The following is a 25,802-nucleotide window of genomic DNA, read 5'->3' on the forward strand; positions in this document are numbered from 1 at the left end:
TTACAGCAAAGCTTGGTAAGCTGACTTTTGTCCCTGACGTTAAAGAGCACACACTAAAACGTTTGTTAAACTAAAATGTTATGGTTTAAATGAAAAAGCTTGATATCCAATAATCACAAACCTCTAAAGTTTAGTTAAACAGACAAAAAGTTATAATAAAAGTCTGAACTTTTACTCATTATGCAACTTTATTCCTTTTCTCACTGTTTAATTGTGTCTGTCAACAGGACTCACGCACATTTATAACACCCAACAGCACAACGATGGTGAGTGACCCCTCAACAGACGGACATCTGTCAAGTGCAATAAATGATTTTCAAGGGATAAAAGGTTCCAAGTAAGAAGCCAAAAATACACGGTCACACCACCTGAAGAGCCTCCTCCATTTGCCTACACTGTTGGTTAAATTTAGAGACACAATTACAGAGTGAAAACAAACACCTGAAACCTTTAGAAATGTCCCATACCGGCCTGTATACTCAGTCTGCAAATGCTTTTCAGCCAATCAACATGTCACCACGTGGCGGCCATGAGCCTGATTTTAGAGCTGACCTCCACTGTAGAGTTGATACTAGACTCAGAAGTGTTGAAACATCCCAAACCCACTTAAGACCCACTGTTTTATAAATGATCCAAACTCAGCGGTGAGTCATTAAAGCTACGCTGAACTCAAAGCCCAATCGCTACAGAGCAGACAGCAGGGCAGGTGGAGGATACTTCCCGTCTGCAATGGTCTGGCTCTCTGTCCAGGGTGTACCCTGCCTGATTGCCCATTGCCTGGAGATAGGCACCAGCCCCCCCAATCCCCCACCCCCATCCCCCCAAGCGACCCTACGTGGACAAGCGGGTTCAGAAAATGGATGGAAGGATGGATACTTTATGTTTATGTATTTAGCAGACGCTTTTGTCCAAAGTGACTTACAAGTGATAATCGGCATGTTGCCCTTGAGGCTAACAACAGTGAGTGCGTTTACATGCAGCCAGTAACCCTTTTAAAACCCGAATATTCACAATAACCCGGTTCCGCAGGTCCTTGTAAACACCGCCAAAAACCCGGATATGCTCATAACCGGGTTTTAAACCCGGTTACTACACCTGGGGTAACCCTTTTCTAACCCGAATGTTTGGTCATGTAAACGCATATCGGGATATCCCCATCAAAGCGTGTGTTCTGCACATGCTCTGTTCGCAAGGAATCTTGGTCTTTTGAGTAGCGAGACGTCTTGTATGCGCCAGAACACCGGAAGTAAACAACAAGTTGGGAGCAACATGACGAGTCGCGGCACAGCACCACACTTTCGGAGTGGCGAAGAAACGAAAGCGCAAACAAACGCGGTCGCTATCTCTTCCGAACTGGGAAACATGTTGTTGTTTTCACGGATACCGGAACAGGAAGAACCGGAAATGACGCATATTGCGTCTGGATGTAGTCCACACGTCCTGACGCTACCCCAACGTCCGCATTTAAATCGGGTTATGCAAGTTAGGGGTAACTCTTTCTATTTATGCTTGTAAACGGGTTATTCTGATCAACTCAGAAACCCGAATACTGACCTTAACCCGATCATAACCCAGATATTGGCTGCATGTAAACGTAGTCAATAACAACAACAATAACAACAACTTACATCAATCATGGAGAGTAGGGAACAAGGAGTGGACGGTAGAGAGGGGGGCGGGTGCAGGGAGGGTGCTAGTTAAGAAGATGCTCTCTGAAGAGCAGGGTCTTCAGGAGATTCTTGAAAATTGAAAAGGAAGTTGCTGTTCAGGTAGTGCTTGGAAGGTCATTCCACATTTGTGGAACGATGCATGAGAAGAGTCTGGATTGTCCTGAGCGTGGTGTAGGCACTGCTAGCTGACGATCCTGTGATGACCAGAGCAGCCGGGCCGAGACGTAAGCCTTTGCAAAAGGATTCAGGTAGATGGGAGCCGTACCATCTTGGACTTTGTATGCTAGTGTTAGCAATTTGAATTTGATGCGTGCTGCTAGCGGTAGCCAGTGGAGCTCAATGAACAGAGGGGTGATGTGTGTTCTTACTTCCCGTTGAGCCCCAAATTACCACCTCCTGGAAGAACTTTTAGAATATCGGCACCACCCAGGGAAAACTAATCAATTCATCAGGTATCTGTTGGTGTTGAACAGTCCGGTTACCATAAAACTGTGTAATACGTTCTTTTTGAAAATCAGTCACTCTGAGTTGCATATTCATACTGAGCGTGAACATTAGTCTTCAGCCCCCATCATCTGCATTAGTCAAGGCAGGGACATAGACAGGAAAACGGTCGGTTCGGAAAAAAACTGGGTTAACAGGGTTAGTAGTATTCATAGCCCCGCCCACCATGATTTGGGACCACCCACAGGAAATAGAGAGCAGGATCATACCAGCTAGTAGAAGCTAACAATTAGTAACTCCACAACTCCGCGGAACACGTTTAGGCTTGTGTCATTATTAGAGATGACATTTAACCCAAAGAAGAAAAGGGAACAAGGCAGCAGAAGAGTTACATTACTGTTAGCCAATCAGAGGTGAGACATTTGCATATCATGAATATCAATGAGTATGACAGATAATTCTGTCATCCCCACCCCCACTCCTCTGAGAAATGTCTACCCTTGAAACTGGTGCGCCAGAGCTTCGCCTCCACAGAAACAACTGAAAGCCTTCACTCACCAAAAGCAGCGAGCGAGAGCTTTAGAGCCGCAGTTAAAATATTTGAATCATCTGCTGAATCCTTTAAAAATATAAACTAATGCTGTGACAAAAAGGATCTTCCACAGTTTTCTGTTACAGTAGAGATTATTGTCTTTGTGCAGCAATAGGGACAGGGTTTGGGTTAAGGGAGACATTAGTGTGAATGCTGAACACAAGAACACACACACACACACCCTGTTTATTTGGGGCTCATGGGGCCTAGTTTGTTTTACTCACATCTTGCCCACTCTTCCTGTCAGCAAGTCCAGATCTCCCATGGCACCTTCAACCCTCTCTTCTATCTAACCCCTCATCTCTCACAGTGCCTGAACCCCCCCACCAACACACTCCTCAGCCAGAATGATTAATAGCCCTCTGCTGGGACTCTACATCCACTCAGCACATTGTTGAGAGGCTCTGAAACAGGACAACAGTTGCATCCCCTCCTCACACGGGGCCTAAGCCTGGGCTGTCAGGCCCCGGTTAGGGCGCCGTTAACTGGCCAGATTTACAGCTACTAACCAGCACTAGGTGGCAGCCAGTCTGAGGAGGGGATCCACTCCAATTTATCATAGCTATTTTATCTGGGACTCCTGCAACTGGGAGGCCAAATGCTTGTCATTATACAGCACCTGAGTAATCCATGGCATTTCCATCCGCTATCAATCATAACTACATGGTGATGCAGCGGCCCCTGTGACATTTATCTGCAAAGTTAGAGTTACAAATTTTGTTCAATGACAAAGTTTTATCAATTTACCTAAAAACAAAAGAATTTTAAAAATATAAAACAAAGAATGTTGACTGAAAGATCTAGTAGTTAAAGAGATCCTTCACTCATATTTTAATACATCTGCAGTGGTCTCTCGTAAAAATTAAAGCCTTGTATTTTGTACTCTGTGGTAAAAAGCTCCAGGTTGCCCGTTCCAGAATGGAAAATTCAGCCAGAGGAGAAAGTAGCTTCAGACGGAAGGGCCTGAACTTTTACTTCCTGATATGTGGACATCTCTCCTCTGATTGGCTAACAGCAACACGACTCTACCACTGACTCTGTTTGAGCGCGCACCATTTCGCTGCCGCGTGTTGCCCGTGGAGGGGGGGGTGAATGCGGACAGCGCCACGCTTGAGCCTATGTAGGGGAAACAATGCCATTGTGAGTCAAGATGGGTGAGTGCATGAATGTTAGTGACAGTGTGACGTAGATCTGTCAGGAATTTCTAACCCGAGAGTTTCACTGTCTGTTTTCAATCAGAAGCTAATGCAGGAGATAGGTGTAGGAGACTATTTTCATTCTTTTGTACGTTCATTCTGTGTTTAACTTCGTAATCCATTACTTTGTTCTTTTTTTTACACAGTTTAGTAAAAAATTGTTTTAGATAAATGGAAGTGACGCCACCAACACCGGCGAACTCTGATAAGTACTAGAGGCATTCGTTGAAACATGTCAGGTAAAAAAACTAATATTTTTTTTACTAAAAACAGAACAAAGTCATGGACTGTTTTCATGTTCAGCCTGCATGAAACACTCAGAGCGACTGGTTATAATAAAAAATAATCATTAAAAAGGAGCGACTGGTTATAATAAAAAATAATCATTAAAAAGGAGGCGATATGATATATAGTAGTGATACCAAAAGATGGACAAAATTAGCCATTTTTAAGAATGAAATTAGAAAAAGGCGGTCAAAGCTGCTGCCACCTAGCAGGCGGAGGTTAAATCACGCCAAACAAAAGAAATAGAAAATGTTGGTGAAGGTTTTCAGTCATCCAGGTCATGGAAATCCAAAAGGGTTCAAATGAAGGATCTTCAAGAAACCAAAGAATTTCGGTTTGCTTCATCGGAACCCTTTTGAAATGCAGAAAATATTTTCATGTACATTTTCAGAGAAAATCTATTCTTTCTCATGCGGGTTCAGTATCATAACTCTGTTCTTCCCGCTCTGTCCTTGCCAGTTTAACGTTCCTTTATGTTGTGTTTTTATCTCTGTTAAGCACTTCTGTAGACAAGCTGTTGTTTTAGGTGCCACACAAATAAACTTTGATTTGATCTGATAACACATAATATCACCAAATATCAGCGCATCAGTATTTCCCTCCATGTTTACTGCATGCAGCTGCTTTCCACTGAAACCTGTTTGAAGCATCATTTTTACCTCTGATGGCTCTTTTATCATCACCAGCTGGTGTTTAGGAGTCCTGGCCACAGCAGTGTTTAACAAACTGCTGTTTAACCCTTATTCACACGCTGAATCCTGCTTGTAAAATAGCAACAATAATTTTAAAAACACGGAGCACGGAAGAAGAATCACTTGCATAAAAACGTTTAAAATTTAAAACTACCTGAAATATACAATTAAATCCAGCCAACCTGAAAAATGTCGGCTGTGTTTTTGTGTGGGTGTGTTTAATCTAACAACGCTAGGATTGTGTCGGGCTAGCAGGCCCACTGGAGCTATTCTGATCCGACGACCACTCCAACTGCTCGGTTTATTGTCTTTTGGCCGTGCCATAAAAATAACAGCGACAGGAGGAATGAGCCTTGTGATCTGATGCCTGAAGCCAGGAGACACAAAGGCCACACAGCAGACACGCTGAGCATCACCATGAGGCGCGCTCTCTTTGCTCAGAATGCCTTCATGGGTAAACATGTCTGCATAAGTGGCTAAGCGACATGAATTATTGCTGCTGCTCCTCAGCATTTGCCAGTTGCCGCGTCCCGCTTCAATTGGGGGTGATATATGTGTAAAGATCAGGTGGTGTGGGGGGGGACAAACCAGATGCCAGGTAGTTGGGCTGCAACCCCCCAGAGGCCTGGTCTGACCACAGCTGGGACTGAGTCAACACACACATACACTCACACTTGACCTTGACATCAGACAAAATAACTCCCTCTTTATAACCGATATGAAGGGAAAATAGATTAAAATTATTGTGCGAGTGAAAATAGACCCAGCATCACCACACTGGTGCCCCCACTACAGGCACATGAAGCTACCCTGTAAGTGTTACACGCTCACAACCTAAACTACACGATTAAACATGAATCGCTTCCATCAATATTTCTTAATTCAGCCGCTAAATTCAATCTTTCTTCTCTGCTTTTGAACACCTGAATAATTATTGAAAAGGTCAAATGGATCGTAATCAAATCACAAACACAAATCTACTTCCATGCCCCTGGTATCTGTGTCTGGTGATTCCAGTCAATTAGAAGTGTGCTTGTGAATTTTGTTAGCCTGGATGAAAAGGAGGCCTGTCAGTGCGGGGGCAGCGGCAGCTCTGCATCCAAGGGGCTCTAAAGCTGCTTTTGTATGAATAAAAATGAAGGGATTTACAGACAGACTGTATCTGCTGCAGACTTGTCAAAAACCTGACCTTGGCAGCAGTGGAGGGGGTAAGAATTAAAGACCTAAGATGCTAGGGCTCAGTGGCTTCTGCAGAAAGAGGTGAGCTGCAAAAAACATCCAACAATATCAGGAGAAGAAATCAAGCAGCAGATTTACTTCATCAAATACAGGATTGTTGATTAAAATGTTTAAGTCTACATTTCTGTAAGACACCACACACAGAGTTGAAAGTAAATTCTTATGACAGGAAAACAACCAGTTACACTTCCTGTTTATGAAAGGATGATTTAATTAGATGATGTCATAATCCATCCCATAGTGCTAAATCAGATCTCACTAGAAACTGAGTCTTCCTGATCCAGATCTCTCAGCAGCAACGAGCCTCTGATCTACCCCCAGCTTCACAAACACACACCAGCTTGAGCTGGTGAGAAGGAGGAGGATGCCAGGAAAACCACCTGGAGTTTATTTATCACTTTAATGATAAACGTCCTGCTTCATCACCTCAGAGCAGAAAGGTTTATGGAGTTCTCCTGGGATTCTTCAGTGGCCGAAAAAACAAGGATCCCTAAGTAGCTGACCTGGGAGTCACTGACAAGTCAAGCTGAGAATCAACCAACTCAGATCAAACAGGTGACCAGCAGGTAGACACAAAAAACAGAAATGATATCTGAACCAGTGATAGACGAGGAATTACCATTTATACCAGCATAGGCTGTTATTAGTAAAGCTGTATTTAGGTCAGGCACATCCTGGACAGCAGCAGGATTTAATTATATTTTAAGTTTCTGAATTACATCTGTATAATAAATGCTCTAAAAATTATTTTCAACAAAAAATGTTTGTAATTTACCAGTTTTGAGTATGTAATACTTGTTGAGTTTACCGATTTGTTTAACTTTAGTTTGTTGTCAGACTTTAACACTGAGCTGTGATTTGCATCAGTTATTAGTGATATTTTTGCATGAAAATATGCTAGAAAACATCGGCCATGAAAGTCAGTAGCAGATATCGGCCGTCGGCTGACCGTGACCTCTTCAAATGGGCGTCGGGATCAGCAATAGAAGAAGCAACACCAGTCAAGGACACGTCTGCGGGCCAGTGCACATGCTGGGACAGATGCTGCCACAGAGCTGTGGAAAGCACGGCGTTATTTGAGTCTAATGATGTTAGTGATGGGGTATTAGATAGCAGGCTCTAGTCAGACCATTCCATTAAAATCAGAAAAACGGATTCCACTTCCTGAAGCTGATTTTCCTGGCGGTCGGAGCAAGGTGGAGCTGAGGAGTTACAACACATGGTCGGCCTGGGCCACTGTGCTGCCATTGTTCAGAAGATGAGAAACAACCTTTTAGTTTCCAGGAGTTCTTGCTGCTATGAGAAAACAGAGACAACACTTCCTTTCCCAGAACAATTTATCTCTCTGCCTGACAAGACTCCCTGCTATATTTACCCAACTAAAATTGCAGATGATATACTTCCAGCTGCAACACTCTGCACCAGCGCGGCACATGCTGCTGTCAATCAGGCTGGTTCCTGCGCAGCAAAGGTGCCAGTGAATGGAAACGCTCAGAGGCAACGTGAGCTAACCAACTAAGAAAATAAGAGCAGAAAAGGCCAGGCGCTGCTAAGCCGAGTGGGACTAATTCATATCTGCTTTGTTGTTGAAGGAGATGAAACTCACTAGAATGACTGGAATTACACAGCTTTTCATTAAGCAGACAGCTGGGCCGCCGGACCCTCGCAGCACAGCCCACCCAGATGAGCTTCTACCAAATATCTGCATAAAAGACACCGACAGGAGAGCCAACTTGTTTTCTACAGCTGAGCGTAGATCCCGTCTTTGACATTAGAAGATCTGGGCTTAGGAAAGAAACAAGAACTCTAAAAACCTCCAAATAAACCTGATTCATACAAAAAAAATCCTCTTCCTCTCCAGTGGAATGAAGCACAGCCGTTTAGTGAGTTGATGGCTGAAGAGAAAAGAAGGACAACAAGGAGGGAGAAGGGTTAACTGGTGTGCTGGATTCCTCCCCAGCCAGCAGTGCCTGTCCATCTCGCAGTCCCAGAAGCACTCCCTGGAGAAAGCCCATGGCAGTGGGACCTGAACTTCACACAGCTCCATGAGCTGCAGCTTTCCCACTGATTGGACCTTCTTCTGGAGGACGTCTGGATCTGCCAGGCTCTCATTGCAAAGGCATGCAGGACTCCTCTGCTCAGAGCACAAGGCACCACATTCAGTAACGGTGTGACGCAGTTCACATCCAAGATTCCTTCATTTTAATTCTACCCCGATAGTCAGGATGCTATAGTTTGTTTTAGACCAGGTTTAGCCTCCAAGGACAAACAGCTGCATGCTTATTAAAAGGAGAGAATCTGTGTTGGATCATCATGCCGGTGTAACAGCAGCACAACATTCACCAGATCCCTACGGTTTTAGTTACAGCAGCTGATCAGCCAGTTTCTACCACACCAACGCACCGGGAGTCCAACGGTTTCATCCAAAAAACAGGATTTCTGTTCAGAAAGGGAGGGAGTCAGCTCATCCTGTTACAACATTTGCATTAAATGTCTTTTTGAAGACTTTTTCAGGCAAACAGCCACCTTCGTTTGTTTTAGCGCCTAATAACAGGACGTGAACGTGCCTGAAGGACCCAACTGTAGTTACTAATGATGAGAACACGTGACTTTACCATCCCAGTGTTTTCCTGACAGTGTAGCAGCTTTCAGAGGAGCAGGAAGCATCAAACCATGTAGATGAACACAGATGATGATCAACTCTTCCAGCGGAAACATCAGCTGTTACGCCACAGAGCTGACAAAGCTGGAGTGTACTCTTCTGGAGGAAATACTAAGATGTTGACAAGTGTGTAAACTGTTGTTGAGACATCACTCAGCGGAAAAATCATAACCCGTTTCAAAAGGTCCCTGTTTGTGATGTCACAAACAGGAAAATCAGCATAGAGCCACCTCTCACATGTGAGAGAGCTGAAGCAGGAGGAGCAGCGGCTCTACTCTGAGCCCCTCCTAGGTATCAGAGCTTCTCAGCTTATAGCAGTCTGAGCGGGTCTGAGTGGGCGTGGCCAGAAACAGTTTTTTTGCACTGCAACAGCTCCTCCTGGGCAGTACTGAAACTGTCTGGAGTAAAGCTGCAGAAATCACTTTATGTGAGAGATTCTAATGCAAAGAACTTCATCAACATGTTTTTATAGACCATAACATTTATATTATAGTAAAAATAAATCACAATGTATCACCGTTAAAATCTTAATAGATAGTTATTTTCCTTCCCCAGAATCGGGAAACATGAAAAACAAGCCCAGCAGCTGTAAGAATCTTTAGGGAGGAAATCTTCAGCCACGTTTCTACTACACGAGTTCTTCTGTGAAGGGGAAGGCGACAGGGAAACTAGAAAGGCTTGGTCCTCTCAGCCGTTGTGTCTTCACAGAAAAACCAGCCCTTTCAACACTTTAAGACGTTAGAGTAATGCGACTGTGAATGAAGTGACTGTTCAGCGCTAAAAGGTGTCCATTGTTGTGGCCAAATTTATTGAGGGTTTGAAAGCCATTAGTTTTATTTATTCGTGTTTTATTTAACAGTAGAAACATATTATAAGCCTGACTTCTACCTAAACCTTTATGTGATTTATGTATTTGTTTAATTACTTTTGTCAGTTTGTGATGACTTTGTAAACCTTTGGACTAGGGCTGAAACAATTCCTCGAGTACCTCGAATACTTAAGAGTACAAAAAAGCCTTGTGTCAAATTCTCTGCCTCAAGGCTTCGTTTAATTTGTATTCAATTAATTCATGGCTTTGCAATCGCCCGGGGTCATGTTTCACCCGGACCGAAATAAGTGACACATACACTGCACTGAATGCACACGCCAGTAGCGAATGTAACTTAACTTTCTCTTAAGCCATGGCGGACAACGTGGACCCGGTGGAGTGTGAAAAAGACAGAACATGTCAAAGGTGTGGGACCATTTTTCATGTCGTAAGGCAGAAAACGTAGTCCAGTGTAAATATTGGAAAATGGATCTAGCCTACCACAACACCACATCCTCGATGCTGCAGCACCTGACCAGGAAACATCCACGTGTAAATGTCACTTATGCAAGCGGACTCAGAGGTCCGCTATATATTCTGCGGACACTGTGCGACTTTTTCATTTGTAGCACTCAGTTTCAGCTCACACTGTGCATCTGGTAGCAAAACGTCGGACTTAAAATGTGCTAAAAATAGAAGTTTTTACACAACGCGTCGGACTTCTTATTGTGTTGTTATCGATGTCTGTTGTCCCTCGGGGTTGCTGCAAGAGGACACAGGTGAGTGGCGGAGGAAAATGAAAGAAAGTAAATAAATGATCAGTATAACTTGACATAACCACGGCAAACATGCTTTCTCGACAATCCTTGTTATTGTGTGAGGAAAGCAAGTGTAGAAATTAAAACGGACGTGTGTTAATAGGGTGTCTAAATGATACCATACGGTCTCTTAGAGCTGTGGAACAGAAATGGCACAAAACAAAAGATCCTGGTGATCAACTGAAATTTCATGAATTACTGTCCTCATTCTCTACCAGCATCACTGATGTAAAGAAAGCTTTCTACACTGACAAAATTCTCAGCTCTACTGACTCTCAGAAACTATTTTCGACATTCAAAACTCTGCTCAACCTGCCTCATTCTTCACTGACAAAGTGGCAGCTATAAGCAAACAGTTTACTCAACTGGCCACTCATGAACATACGTTACCACAAACTCCTTCTAGCCCAACCACCTCAAGCCCTACTGCTTCATTTTCCTCTTTTTCCCCTCTCACTGAGAACTGTGTGTCCAAGCTTCTCACGTGCAGCCACCCTACTACATGCCCACTTGACCCCATTCCGACTAAGCTGCTCCAAGCTATTGCTCCTACAGTAGCCGCAGCAGTCACATATGTGATCAACGCTTCACTGACATCCGGTACATTTCCCACCTCTCAAGCATGCTCAGGTTAAACCGCTGCTAAAAAAAAACCATCTCTTCCTCCAAATCATGTGGAGAACTACCGACCTATCTCTCTCCTCCCTTTTCTGTCCAAAATCATTGAAAGGGTGGCTTTCAAGCAGATCACAGAATACCTCTCACAAAAATGTCTGCTTGACCCTTACCAATCTGGGTTCAGAAAGGGCCACTCCACTGAAACTGCTCTGTTAGCAGTGATGGAGTCCTTAAAAGAAGCTAGAGCGCCTGCCAAATCCTCAGTGCTTATCCTGCTCGACTTATCGGCTGCATTTGACACTGTCAACTAGGGTTGTCACGGTAACCGGTATAGCGGTAAACCCCGGTAAAAAAGTTGACAATAAAAATAACCGTCCAGTTTTTAAAAATCTATATTATCTCGGTGGGTTTACCGTGGCCGCGGTTTCGGCGCGATGACCCTTACCAGCCACCGTCGCTTCAGCTGAAGTTCCCGCTGCGCGCACACGCACTTTTTAATTTGCAACGGCACCAAAACTTTGAAGCTGAAATAATGGCCGAAGGAGGCGACGGCAGCGCCCAGGACATCCATCAGCCCTCAAAGAAGACTAAATCGGAAGTATGGGCATATTTGGGATTTCTGAAAAATGCTGAGTGACAGTTAATAGAAGACTGCTATCCCGTTTGCAGAACATGCAGGAAACAAGTGTCTGCAGAAGGCAGCAACACTTCAAATCTCATGGCACATCTGCGTGACGATCACCCACGTCTCCACAGCCAGTGCAAGGTAAGTTAACATTAGCATTTTAGCTTAAATGCATGACGTGAGGACTTTTGGTTGAGGGAGAATGCAACGAGTCACTATATACTGCAGCCGCAGCGTCCTCTGCCAGCATTTAAACCGTGTCACGGACACCCTGTTGCTGGATGAAGCATCTTATTTGTTGATGATGAAGAGAAATATACAATTAGTTCCTTGTCATTGATTTGTTTACTTATTCAATGCCATTTATACTTGAACATTTGGATTTGATTACATAGTGTAGTAGTTATTTTAGTAATTTGTTTAAAGTGGATATTTATTTTAAATACATATTTTTTAAGGTTGACTTGTACAGTGCTCAAGTCAAGTGTGGACTGGAGTTTTAGATTTTCATTTTGATAATGAAGAAAACAAGTATATGAGAAAACAAGTGGTGTTTCTTTGATTTGTTTACATATTGTTTATGTTTTGAATGTTTGGATTTGTATAATTTAAACCTGCACTGACTACTGTAACAAGTTCCAGAAAAATAAGCTATTTGTTCCTTTACTTGTGAAAAGTTGCACTTTTGCTAAGGCTTTGTGTTATTTTAGGTTTAATAAACACTGTTAAACCTTTTCAGAACTATTTCAGTTTGTGTAGAACAGGACTATCAATGCTTTCTGAACATATGCAACACCGTTTAAAAAATACCGCGATAATACCGAAAACCGTGATAATTTTGGTCACAATAACCGTGAGGTTAAATTTTCATACCGTGACAACCCTACTGTCAACCATGGCTTCCTTTTGTCCACACTCTCTAGCATGGGCATCACAGAGAAAGCACATGCCTGGTTTGAATCGTACCTCACAGGACGATCATTCAGTGCATCTTGGCTTGGACAATCCTCTACCGTGCACCATCTCACCACAGGAGTCCCCCAGGGCTCTGTACTAGGACATCTTCTCTTTGTCATATACACCACCTCACTGGGTGAGATTATTCGATAGCATGGCTTCTCCTACCACTGCTATGCAGACGACACCCAGCTCTATCTGTCATTTCCACCGGACGACCAAACTGTCTCTGCCCGAATATCAAACTGTCTCTCTGACTTATCAAAATGGATGAAATCCCACCATCTCCAACTCAACCTCTTTAAAACTGAACTACTCGTCATCCCAGCAAAACCATCCATACAGCACAATATCTCAATCCAAAATGACTTCCTACCTCTGGCTCCTTCAAAGGCAGTTCGAAATCTGGGTGTTGTGATTGATGAACACCTGACCTTTAAAGATCATGTTTCCTCTGTTGCTCTTCATGCCGCTTTGTGCTGTATAACATACAAAAGATCACACCATACCTAACACAACATGCCACCCAGTTCCTGGTGCAATCTACTGTCATCTCCCACCTCGATTACTGCAATGCCCTTCTAACTGGTCTACAAGGCTATACTGTGAGACCTCTTCAAATGGTCCAGAATGCAGTGGCACGTCTGGTCTTCAATCAGCCAAAAAGAGCACACATCACCCCTCTGTTCATTGAGCTCCACTGGCTACCGCTAGCAGCACGCATCAAATTCAAATTGCTAACACTAGCATACAAAGTCCGACATGGTGCGGCTCCCATCTACCTGAATCCTCTTGCAAAGGCTTACGTCTCGGCCTGGCCACTCCAGTAATCACAGGATCGTCGGCTAGCAGTGCCTACACCACGCTCAGGACAATCCAGACTCTTCTCATGCATCGTTCCACAAATGTGGAATGACCTTCCAAGCACTAGCAGAACAGGGGCTTCCTTTTCGACTTTCAAGAAACTCCTGAAGACCCTGCTCTTCAGAGAGCATCTTCTAAACTAGCAACCTCCCTGCACCCACCCCCCCCTCTCTACTGTCCACTCCTTGTTCCCTACTCTCCATGACTGATGTCAAGTTGTTGTTGTTATTGTTGTTGTTAGCCTCAAGGGCAACATGCCGATTATCACTTGTAAGTCGCTTTGGACAAAAGCGTCTGCTAAATACGTAAACATAAACATAATAGGGAAACAGCTAGCAAGCCATGTTTGCGCATGCACCGTGAGTGGTTCTGGTACTGTTTGGGCCGCAGCCGCTCGCAGCGCTACTTCAACAGTTATCCTCCTAGTTTTTGTCTGGCTTGCCAGGCTAGTAGATTCTCACGAGGGGAAAATGGGCTCAGGTTGTATGCTTACTTTTTGCACAGGTGTTTGTTTACTGTGAAGTAAAGTTGAAGTGCTGAAGTTTTGAAAACTAATTTTGAATAAAACTTGAAGAATAACTGGCAATTGCTCGCTGATTTTAAGAGGTCTTTCATATTTTATAACATGCTATGTGATATAATGGTTTACAAACAAAAAAGGGTAATTTATTAGAGTACTTGATTAATCGATAAAAATTTGATAGAGTACTCAATTACAAAAACATTCGATAGCTGCAGCCCTACTTCGGAACCTCCCATTAATTAGGCATATAAGGAGCAAGCCAGGGGGAAGGAGGGGTTTTGTTTTTGTTTGTCAGATGTCAGCCGGAAGTGACGGGAGGGTTTTTAATGATTTTTTGACCACTTTACAGAGTAGGGCTGCAACAAACGACTATTTGGATAATCGATTAATCGGATGGGGTCTCGACACAATTAATCGATTAATCGGATTACATAGGGACATTTTTAAAAACTGCTAGGGAAACGTTATTTTTCTCCTTCCTTCACTTTATTAAACACAACGTTATTAGAAAACAGTTCAATAGCAGAAAAACAACATGCCATCACCTAAATTGTCTTATAAGGTGTATAGAGCTCCGGGAGTTGACGTCACTTCTCCCGGTATGCAACAGTTCAAATCGAAACGGCGCCATATTGGCATGCAGAAGCCGGCAGCTGGACTATTTGTTATTGTCAGAAAACTCAATCAAACGGGAAATATGGTAGATTCCTGTTGTGCCCCAGGATGCAGAACAGACGCGGACGACAAAAGGAATGAGCCATCTACAGGATTCCCCAAGATCAAGAGCGCCGCAAACGTTGGATCATTGTAATAAAACGCGCTAGTGACCGGGCGAAAATGAAGCTGTGGGATCCCGAGAGTAAAGGTTTTCACTTATGCAGCGACCGCTTCATATCAGGTACTTAAACCAACGTTTCCTCAACTGTAAATGGTATTTATTTTAAATGCTTTTATTACGATTCTTAGTGGGCTTCCTAAACTTATTTTGGCGTGGCTTTTTCTGTCTTATTACTCATAGCAACAAGTAAACGTCACGTAAAACGTTGCCTCGTGATTTCTGCGTGCTGCCGTTTACGTGTTTTATGATCACAGCAATTAACCGGCTAAGCTGTATTTCATTTTTAAGCAATGGTTGATCAATTGTCAGATCACACATAAAAAGCACTTTGGATTGCTATTATCTGTCTCACAGAGACTACTTACGGTTAAATCTGTTAATTGTCCGTCCATCCATCCATTTTCATCCGCGTATCCGGAGTCGGGTTGCGGGGGCAGTAGCGTGACTTCCCTCTCCCCTGCCGCTGGAGCCAGCTCCTCCAGGTAAATCCCAAGGGGTTCCCCGGTCAGGTCCGGTGTTGTGCCGGTAAGAAGCCCGCTCCGACAGCTTCTGGCGTCGGAGTGGGCAGTAGAGTCGAGAGTCCCAGACCTTCTCCCCAGCTCCTCCGGCCAGGGGAATCCCAAGGGGTTTCCCCGGCCAGGTCCGGTGTTGTGCCGGTAAGAAGTCCGCTCCGACAGCTTCTGGCGTTTTTAAAAAGTATCCCAGGGGCACAGTAAGGGTCGGAGATGTTTAGTCTATTTAATTTCTGACTATATAAAACGATTTCTTCTGTTTTAAAGTGTGAAGTAAACTCCGACGAAGTAAAATCCAAGCGGATCCCGTTCATGTTCATGGTTACATCCGTGTTTGTTTACCTTTTTTGCATGCCAAAATGGCGTCCACTAACTGAGTCACGTGGGGTCCGGAGCTCTATAGACAGAGACCCTAAGCTACACCTATCTGTGACCTAAAATGCTTGGTCCAAATTAAACAGCTTAAAGAGCAAGTCAACCCCTACCAGAGTCTAACTCCACTCCCGCTTCATGTTTGAAAAATGCAACACATGCTGTTGCCTGGCAGACCGAGAGGGCGGAGCTGCTAATAAATACACACACACTCAGGCTCACGACAGCATTGTGACATCATAATGTACCAGTTTACATCATAGCATACTTCTTAGCCAATAGCGGTGGCAGATTTAAATTAAAATACAGTGCAGAGTTTTTACCTGACAACGGCGCAACACTGCCAGTTTTAGGCAGAATATTTAAAGTTTAACTAAGATGCACTGAAGTGCCAAATTATTGACGACACGTGTCTGCAGCATGATTAGACACTCATTTATTTAGTTTATCAGCAAAAAAAGTTTATTTGGGGGTGACTTGCTCTTTAAGGGCAATTCTCATCTGTTTTGTTTGATCTCATCTGTAGACATTTATTATAATTGGGGATGTTAAACAACAAATGTTTACATGTAATTAAACATAGGCTGTGAATTAATCAAAATTAATCACTATTTCCAAAAATGACTGAAAAAATACCAAATAAAACTAAAGTAAATGAATGCCACCCTCCTTGTGATGATGCCCTGGGCAACTGCCATAAAGTCACATCAAGAAATGCTGCTGATCATTCCAATGATCCCAAATAGACTCACATTAGGCCACATGAAAGCAACTGAACCCAAAAATATATTAACCAGTATATAACTGCACTCTCATCACAACACGCCTGCAGCAAGAGTTAGGACTCCTCCCTCCCTTTTAAAAGCGTTTTCACTTCTGAGGACACTGTGGTTGTAAAGCCACATGTTAGTAGTCTGGCCCCGGTGTGATCAACCAGTTTCTGCGGGAATGTGACGGCGGAACCGGTTCGCAGCGGCGCGAGTCCCCCCCCCCCCCCCCCCCCCCCCCGCCTATCTAATAGCGTCGCGCTTACAATTTTATAGACTTTTTTTAACGAGCTTAGGGCATGTCTAGCCTGTGTAATAATCCGGGGCTTGGGTGAATCACTTTTGAAAAGTTTTTAACTTACCCAGACACAGAGCTCTCTCCTTCCTCGCTGATGATTCTGACATGCTTGCGTTTAAGACGCTGCATCATCACCGTAGTATCCCCGTGCATGCTAAGTCTGACCTACAAACGTTGCATGTCTTCACCTGATTTAACTGAAAATGCTCCCAAACTTTAGAAGTTTTAACTTTTTTGGGGTCTCGCTGCTTCTGCCATGTTCCTCTTCCAAACACCTGCCGGCTCTGCACTGGTCTGCGCGCAACGGCGGGCGGGAGGTGAGGGGGCTTTTGGAAGAGTTGCGCAACACAACGAAACGATGACGCAATTCGTTGCCAACGCTTTTAGTAATCGATTTTCATCGAATTTATCGATTCGTTGTTGCAGCCCTATTACAGAGCCTTTATTAGTTGGTTTCGGTTGGATTTTGTGGATTGCTGGATGATTTTGAGTTACAATGGAATATATTTTTGAAGAACTAAAGTCTGGAGTGCGTGCAAATCCAAATCCCACCTGTTGCCACCCACAGCCTTTTTCTTTTGGGTTATTTCGTTTGGACGTAAAAGGCCACGACAGTCCATTAACAACTATTAAAAGGTTGTATTCTGTAAGAGTACGCCATCAAGGGGATGCAATAGAAGAGCAGCAGTGTGATGTAAAGCAGCGTTCAATGACCAGAAGAAGCACCCAGTTCAGGTACTCAAATGGTTCCCAAAATGGTTCAGAATCAGTCCTTTCAGGCCGGGCTGGCAAAATGGAGACCCTCGCATGCCATGAAGGTCCAGTATAATATCCCAGATTTTCAAATAGAGAAAACAGTCTTATTGTTTCTTAGGAAAAAATGATCCCTGAGGTTCTCCAGAAGCAAATTAGCCCTCTTTGTTACCTGCTGTATGAAGTCTGTGACCAAAGTCTAAAGCAGCAGATGTTTGTGCTTCAGCGTCAGCTGATCGGTGTCAGCAGAGACGGAAAAAGAACATTTCTAAAACAAAGAGAAATCTCCACCCCTTTCATCACCATCTGCTCTTCTCTACATGTGGTGGTAGCTAAACTAACCATGAAGCTACCTTACTAGCTGTACTGAATGATGCTACTGCGGTCTAAGATATAGGAACACACAAAAATGGAAAAGGCACCTTTTCTGTTGTTAAGTAACTCTTTGAGATGACCAAAGCTTTTCAGTAACGGGTCTTGTTCTTCATCCTGTCCAGAGCAGAAACAAAAACACACCAACACAGCTGGACGTTAGATCCATCTAACCTGGTAACTAGTAACCAAGTAAAACACAACGTACCAGGGAGGTGTGGGTGTTCCATCTGGAGTTCCTCTTTATGGCTCCAACAACAGTGGTTATTTCTCCTTGGACAATGTAGATATGCTTGTCGATCATACTGGTTCTCTGACAGAAAATCACACACAGGAGATTTCGATTTCAAAAACTGGGTTAAATACATTAGAAAGCATTACAATAATTATTATTGTGTGTTACCTGGTAACCCTATCAACATGTTAAGAGTACAAGAGGGTGCATTAATGGCTAATAAAACAAATCCTCACACAACCAAACCTTCGGATGATGGACAGGAGCCGATTAAAGCTCTAATAAAAGTTTCTAACAGTAAAAACCAAATGTGTTTCTACAGATGATGGTTGAACCACAGTCTGAAGTTGTAGAAGGTTTATGAAAATTTATTCTTCAGAGTTAGGAATATCCACCTTCACTATGAATTCTGAGTCTAGGAACTAAACACCAAATTGTCATGTCAGTCTTGACAATGCCTAAAACCAATCTAGATGAGCAAACAAAGGCAAACCGACACAGTGTTCATGTTTGACAAGCAGCACAGCTCAGAATGGTCGGATTAACCTTCTCTTCTTGTGTCATCGGTGTCGAGCAAGAGAAAACTCTAACTTTGCAATAAGATTTATGAGCGATGGGAGGAGGTGACCAAGGCCACAGCCTTAGAAATTCACTCTGAGCTGCCCGTCCATGTAAAAACAATACAAGTGAGATGGAACAAAAGGCAGCAAAAAGAGGACGAAAAGATTTTAAACAGATGATGTAGCTGAATCGGTGATGCTGACCAAAAATCTTGTGTTTTATTCTCCAACACCCCTCTCCATGGGCTGCTACCTTACCCTGTGAAGGGGTTTGAGTGTCCCAATGATCCTAGGAGCTAAGTTGTCTGAGGCTTTTTGCCTCTGGTGGGGTCACACTCATGGCAAACATGTCCTAGGTGAGGGATCAGACAAAGAGTAGCCCAGAGACTCCTTATGAAGAAAAACATAAATGGAAACAGTGTCCCCTCACCTGGACGCGGGTCACTGGGGCCCCCCTCAGGAGCCAGGCCTGGAGGTGGGGCACATTGGAGTGCGTCTGGTGGCCGGGCTTTAACCCATGGAGCCCGGCCGGGCACAGCCCAAAGAGGAAACATGGATCCCCCTTCCCATGGGCTCACCGCTTGTGGGAAGGGACAAAGGGGTCAGGTGCAGGGTGTGACAGGTGGTAGCCAACGACAGGGACCTTGGTGGTCTGATCCTCAGCTACAGAAGCTGGCTCTTGGCACATGGAACGTCACCTCTCTGGTGGGGAAGGAGCCTGAGTTGGTGTGTGAGGTTCCGACTAGATGTAGTCAGACTCACCTCAACGCATGGCTCTGGAAACAGTTTCCTTGAGATGGGTTGGACTTCCTACCACTCTGGAGTTGCTCCCACTACAAAAAAACAAATCTTTCTATCCACAGGTTGGGAATAATAAAACCAATTCTGCCTGTGGGGGAATTAAAACAAAAGTACAAAGTAGAGATGTCCCACTGGGCCAAGATTACTGGGTTCTGGACCAAAATAAGGATCTCCAAAGGTCCAAACTCTAAACTGGGTGGTTAAACCAAACTCAAGGTGATATTTTAAACTAAACTGAAAACCCACAACACTCTAAATGTAATAAAAGGGAGATCTACACCACAAAAAAGATGAACTCTAAACCAAAACATAACAGCTTATCCAAACGCAAGAAGCTGTTAGTGAAAATGCTAACAATAGCTTTACCAACGTTAAGTTCAAGTTACCAAGTTTAAATAAACCAAAAACACCCAGCAAACAGACCAGCACGGAGGAGAGACTGCTACCACCAAAACAGCTCTCCTAATGTCTGAAAGAAGCTCCTTTATGAAGGGAGAAACCCTCCCAGTGATTTTCTACATCTGCGGTAGAGACAAAGCAGCGCATCTGACCCCGGAAGTTGTTGTCCGTTGCCGGGAGATGAAGGCGGGCAAAACAGGAAAATAATCTAGTAGCGGACGGACATTGTTCCGGGTCTCCGGTATTTGGCGGAGATGTTGGTGAAGGCAGAGAAGAGGGCGAACTAGAGGAGGAAAAACAGGCATATTCCACCTCTATTTACAAACTCATGGGGATGCAACAAGTGGGCATTGTGCGTCGACTACTAGCTCTGACGTCTACGAATTTTTAGAATCTAGCCGTCAACGTCACTGAGGCTTCGCTACAGCCCTACTGATCATCATTTTAACTTTTAAATCCTGTGTTATTGTCCCTTCCTTTTTGCGCATGAGCCAAACTCCCCAGGAAGGGTCGTAACACCACTCGCCTCACGCACATATGGGACCAAAACAAAGCAGCATGGAGTCACTCCATCTCTAACCACCTCTCAGGCAGCAGCCTGCACTCCCAAGTTCTACACGTCACCAGAACATAACCAACCGCAACACAATAAAAGCAGTGTTATACAAAATGGAAGGCCTGTAGTGTTTATTCTCTTACAGTAACAAATTATCAATTTTTGAGGCATTTATTTGAGATTTTTTGGTTTTCATTAACTGTGCAATAGAAAAATAATCATTAGATTAGTTGTCTAGTCATTAGAATAGTCAACTATTCGATAAAATAATTGTCAGAATAATCGTTTTAAAAATAATCGTTTACCCCCAGCCCTAGTGTTGGCTGACGCAGCTTTGCAATATCGTGTGGACATCGTGGGCAGTCCCACTGGATTAGCAGACTGGAGTGGTGGTCCCTGCAGTGTGTTCCAACTTCAGGGGGATCACTCCTGAGCCTCTCTGGTAAGGTCTATTCAGGGGTTTTAGAGAGGAGGGTCCATCAGATTGTGGAACTTCAGATTCAGGTCTCTGCTTTTTGCAGATGATGTGGTCCTGTTGGCTTCATCAGAAAGTGATCTCCAACTTTCACTGGAGCAGTTTGCAGCAGTGTGAAGCAGCTGGAATGTGAATTAGCTCCTCTAAATCCAAGACCACAGTCTTGAGTCGAAAAGGGGTAGAACGTCTTCTCAGTCCGACCAGGAGGAGACCTAAAGGAAGACCCAGGAGTCAGGACACGTTGGAGGGACTTTGTCTCTCGGCTGGCCAGGGAACATCATGGGTTCTCCCGGAGGAGCTGGCCCAAGTGAAGAAGAAGAAGAAAATATCATTTCTATAGCGCCTCTCAAGATAAAAATCATGAGGCGCTTCACAAAAACAAAAACAAAAGTAAAAATATAAAAAAGCATTTAGAAAATGTTTAAAAATATATTTAAAATGAGCAAAAATGGGCAATTGGGATTTAAAAGAAAAAATGCTAAGAAAGAGAGAGAGTGAATAGGAAAGAGGGAAATCAGTGGATCCTGAGGAAGGTGGAATAGGTGGGGAGAGCAGAATAAAGAGAGAGTGGTGAAGAAGGTCATAGAAAAGCCAGCTTCAGCTGCTTTTTGAAGGAGACCACTGAGTCCACTGATCTCAGGCTCAGGGGGAGAGAGTTCCAGAGTCTGGGGTCCACAGCAGCAAATGATCTGTCACCTCTGGTCTTTAGATTGGTGAGCTGCACAACCAGTAGGCTTTGATCACTGGACCTCAGGGACCTGCTGGGGGTGTAGGGACTAAGAAGATCACCAATGTAAGATGGTGCTTGTCCATGTAAGGCCCTATAGACCAGAACCAGGATCTTGAAATGAACCCAGAAGTTGACTGGCAGCCAGTGAAGCTGGAGGAGAAGCGGGGTGATGTGGGTGTGTTTGGAGGACTTGGTCAGAAGCCGAGCACAGGCATTCTGAACCACCTGTAGACGGTTCAGGGAGGTTCTGCTCAGACACGTGAAAAGAGAGTTACAGTAGTCTAAGCGTGAGGAGATGAAGGTGTGGATAACTGTCTCAAGTTCAGTGCGGGACAGAATGGGACTCAGCTTAGCAATGTTCCTGAGATGGAAGAAGGAAGAACGAACAAAAGAACTGACATGAGAATCCAGGGTGAGAGCTGGGTCAAAGGTCACGCCAAAATTCCTGACAGAAGGTTTGGTGTGGGAAGCAAGCTGACCAAGAGAGTCTGACTTTGGGAACCAGCTTGTCTGGGGCACAGATGAGGATCTCAGTCTTATCTTCATTCAGCTGTAGAAAGCTCCCACCATCCAGGTTTTGATAGAGTCTAAGCAGGTGTGTAACAGCTGCAGCTTAGGCATCTCATGGGGCTTAAAGGAGATGTACAGTTGGATGTCATCTGCATAAAGATGGTAGGAGATTCCTTTGAGGGAGCTCAGGATGTGCTGAAGAGGAAGCAGATAGAGGAGGAAGAGCAGAGGCCCCAGCACAGAACCTTGTGGGACACCATGGGTAAGAGAGGTGGTGGAGGACCTAAACTTGGAGACGGCCACAGAAAAGGAGCGCTCACAGAGATAAGAGGCTGGGGAGAGGGATGTCTGGGCCTCTTGACTCAGGCTGTTAACCCTGCGATCCGACTCTGGATAAGCGGAAGAAATTGAATGGATGGATGGTGCATAATTGAAAATACACAACAACCTGTCCTGAACACAGAGGAAACTAGATAGTGTTAACCTCACTTTAGCCCTCTCTTCCACATAAGAGCACATCACAATCTTCAGAAAATCAGTTTTACTAAGATTGATTTTGGTTTATTGGGTTATTTATCATTTGTTACAATGCACAACTATTAGTATAATAGAAAAGTCAAACCCCAACGGATTGGTGGCTGGAGACCAGTTAATGCTTACAAATACTTTACTATGTTCTTTCCTGAAGAGCTTTTGATGAGAATAACGTTCTTCTGGAACAGGAAGCTGATACAATAAGCTGTTAACTTTAAGAACGTGAGATAAGGGCTTAATATATGGTATTTGTGAACAAAATAAAAAGTTTTGTGAATGTTGATGGTTATCTGACTGACACCAACTAACACAACCAGTACCCAAAATCTGGAGTCCTTCCTTCACCATGGATGACAACTAGCTGCTTTACTTTGAAATGACCGACAGGATAATTTTTGAAAAGCTGAGGTGCAAACAGTCTGAATGTCAACGTGTTGGAAAGTCAGAATTAGGTCAATAAATCAGATTGTTCACAAGAGCTTACGAGACAGAGCGTTAGCCAAAATGCTATCCGTCACCACATTCTTGACATCCAACAACTGTTGACAGGCATTAAAAATACTTTTTTTTCTTTTTTTTTTTTTCAGAAAATACCAGCTGGACACGTGGCAACGTATGTCAAAAAGGCCAAAACGTGTACTGTCCCATAAACTATAACAGTTGTGAACCATTAACGTGACAGCTAAACACGCATAGCCTAACCGGTTAGATCTCAACGTTCTTGGGCTTTGTTCTCTCATAAATGCTCCTTATTCCTTAATCATCCAAAGAAAACTCGCTTTGTCATGAATATCCGCAGTGTTAATGCATGAAATAGATTAGCTTTAATACCTTAGTGAGGCTGCTGGTTGAAGCACGGAGTCCTGATGTTGAAGCTAACGCTAGCTCGCTAGCCGGTCACCAGTGAATGAAGACCAAATGTCAGTTTACTGCCACAAATACATAAAATAAAAGGTTCGGACATTCCACTTAATTAAAATGTCGTCCTTCCCAGCTCCACTTCTTCATTCAATCATGAAAAACTGCTCATACGGGAATAAATTGAACGACTTCCTGTAGCTTTGGTAAACACACTGACGTGGAAATGCTGCGCAGCCTCAACCTAGCTTGACTAGAGAGGTATGACTGACAAACAAGCTCTGGGATCCGTTTGGTTACAAACGGGTTTCTGACACACGGATTTGAAACTTTTTACCAGAGATATTGTTTGTTGTAACGTTTACGATGCATTTTAGAGACATAAAATGCATTATTAGATACGTTTATATTGATGAGGGCGGGTCAAAGAGGGACAGCTGAGTAGGGGTTAGGTTGCGCCTGGTTGATGACGTAAGCGTGGCCTGCAGCTCCACTGCTGCCTTCCTGGTGTAATCCCATGTTTAAATCTGTGTAATCTGATTTATGTGATGTCTTTGACAGCAAAACTCCAAACCATTGAGTAGTTTAACTCAGATTAGTAAAAACAACCACATTTGTGTGTTTTTTATTATGATTTAGAGATATTTACCTGTTTGATTTTACTCAGTCATTCAAAAGTCATTTGTGAGCTATGTGATAATTACAGAGAAGGATAACAAGTTTATCATACAAATAGAAAAGTCTCACACTTTATAACTATGTTCACATTATCTTGTAAAAAAAATCCTATTACCAACTAAAACATCATGGTCTGCAATTTATGGCTCTGGGGCCCCACGTCGCTCTTCTGCCACCTCTCTGTGAGTCCTTGTTACATGAAATACTCACCAAGTTTGAATGTTTTGTCCACCTGTCCATCTGTCTGCCTATTGGTTTCTTCAGCTATTAATTAGGTTCTAATTCCATGCTTTCGTTCTTTTTTAAACACAGAAACAGTTTTGTTTACCTGTTTTGTAGCTACAGTTTCGCCGACGGCTGCCGGCTTCTTCAGGCTGACGCTGATGGTGGTGCGTCACTTCCTTCTCCGTTTATCTGTGGGCAGCAGAGGACGTTGTCGCCCTCTACTGCCCGCTCTCCCCTCTCCGACGATGCAGTCCCATGCGTGGTCCAGCGTGTAAACTCTGTCGTCCCTGTTCATGGTCCCACATCCACGTCTCCTTATCTCGATTGCTTCCTTGATCCATCTTTTGTATGTTTGTTGTTCGGTGGTTATGATCCGTGTGCTGTCCCAGTCCATTATATGGTTTTCTCTTATGCAATGATCTGTTACGGCTGACTTCCTTATTGTACTTTCTGCTTCTTCTTTTGCTGCTCTTGTGTGTTTTCGATTTGCCTCTTTCTCGCACTCCTTTCTGTGTTCTATTGTTCGTGTGTTGAGTTGGCGTCTGGTTTCTCCTATGTATGTTTTATTGCAGAGTTTGCATGGGATTTCGTAAACGACTCCACATTTTTGTCCAGCTGATATTTAGTCTTTTGGGTGCACTAGTCTGTTTCTAACTGTTGTGTATGGTTTTGTTGGTGTGTTTATGTTGTGTTTTTTCATTGTTTCTCTTATTTTTTCCGTTATGCCTCTGATGTATGGTAGGGTTATCGCTGGTTTTGGTTCTTGTCTTTCTATGTTTCTGGTTCTTTTTTTGGGTTGTTCTTTGCTTTCTGTTTCTGTTTGTCGTTTTCCTTTGTTTATCGCCCATGTCGGGTATCTGCAGGTCTTTAAAGTGTGTTGTATGTGTTTGTCCTCTTGTTTTCGGTCTCTTTCTTCTGATATTATGTTTGTTCGGTGATATAATGTTCTGATTACTGACATTTTGTGTATGGTGGGGTGTTCTGATGTCCATAATAGATATTGGTCTGTGTGTGTTGGTTTCCTGTATGTGTTTATGTTTAGGGTCCCGTCGGTCTGTCTGGTGATTTTCATATCCATATAAGCTATGCTGCCTTCTGATTCTAACTCATAAGTGAATTTTATGTTGCCTGTGTCGTCAATGTTGTTTAAATGTTGTGTTAGTGTTTCTGTTTGTCTTTTTGGTATGATTTCCAGTCCTCTGCTGCCCGCAGATAAACGGAGAAGGAAGTGACGCACCACCATCAGCGTCAGCCTGAAGAAGCCGGCAGCCGTCGGCGAAACTGTAGCTACAAAACAGGTAAACAAAACTGTTTCTGTGTTTAAAAAAGAACGAAA

At 43.6% G+C, this 25,802-nt stretch overlaps 1 protein-coding gene across 7 annotated transcripts in view; it reads right to left on the bottom strand.

Moving 5' to 3' along the window:
• Nucleotides 1-23,769, bottom strand: part of gbf1 (golgi brefeldin A resistant guanine nucleotide exchange factor 1) — an 81,714-nt gene extending 57,945 nt beyond the window's left edge. For all 7 annotated transcript variants that reach the window (XM_070542222.1, XM_070542221.1, XM_070542219.1 and 4 more), the window contains exons 1-3: nt 23,537-23,769; nt 18,114-18,218; nt 17,956-18,022 (exon numbers count right to left, since the gene is read on the bottom strand). In XM_070542222.1, coding sequence (XP_070398323.1) covers nt 17,956-18,022; nt 18,114-18,209 — 163 coding nt within the window. In that variant the 5' untranslated portion in view covers nt 18,210-18,218; nt 23,537-23,769. The remainder of the gene's footprint in view (nt 1-17,955; nt 18,023-18,113; nt 18,219-23,536) is intronic.
• Between the last annotated feature and the right edge of the window lie 2,033 nt (nt 23,770-25,802).

The sequence above is a fragment of the Nothobranchius furzeri genome, chromosome 12 (genome assembly GCF_043380555.1).
Source record: "Nothobranchius furzeri strain GRZ-AD chromosome 12, NfurGRZ-RIMD1, whole genome shotgun sequence".
NCBI lineage: Eukaryota > Metazoa > Chordata > Actinopteri > Cyprinodontiformes > Nothobranchiidae > Nothobranchius > Nothobranchius furzeri.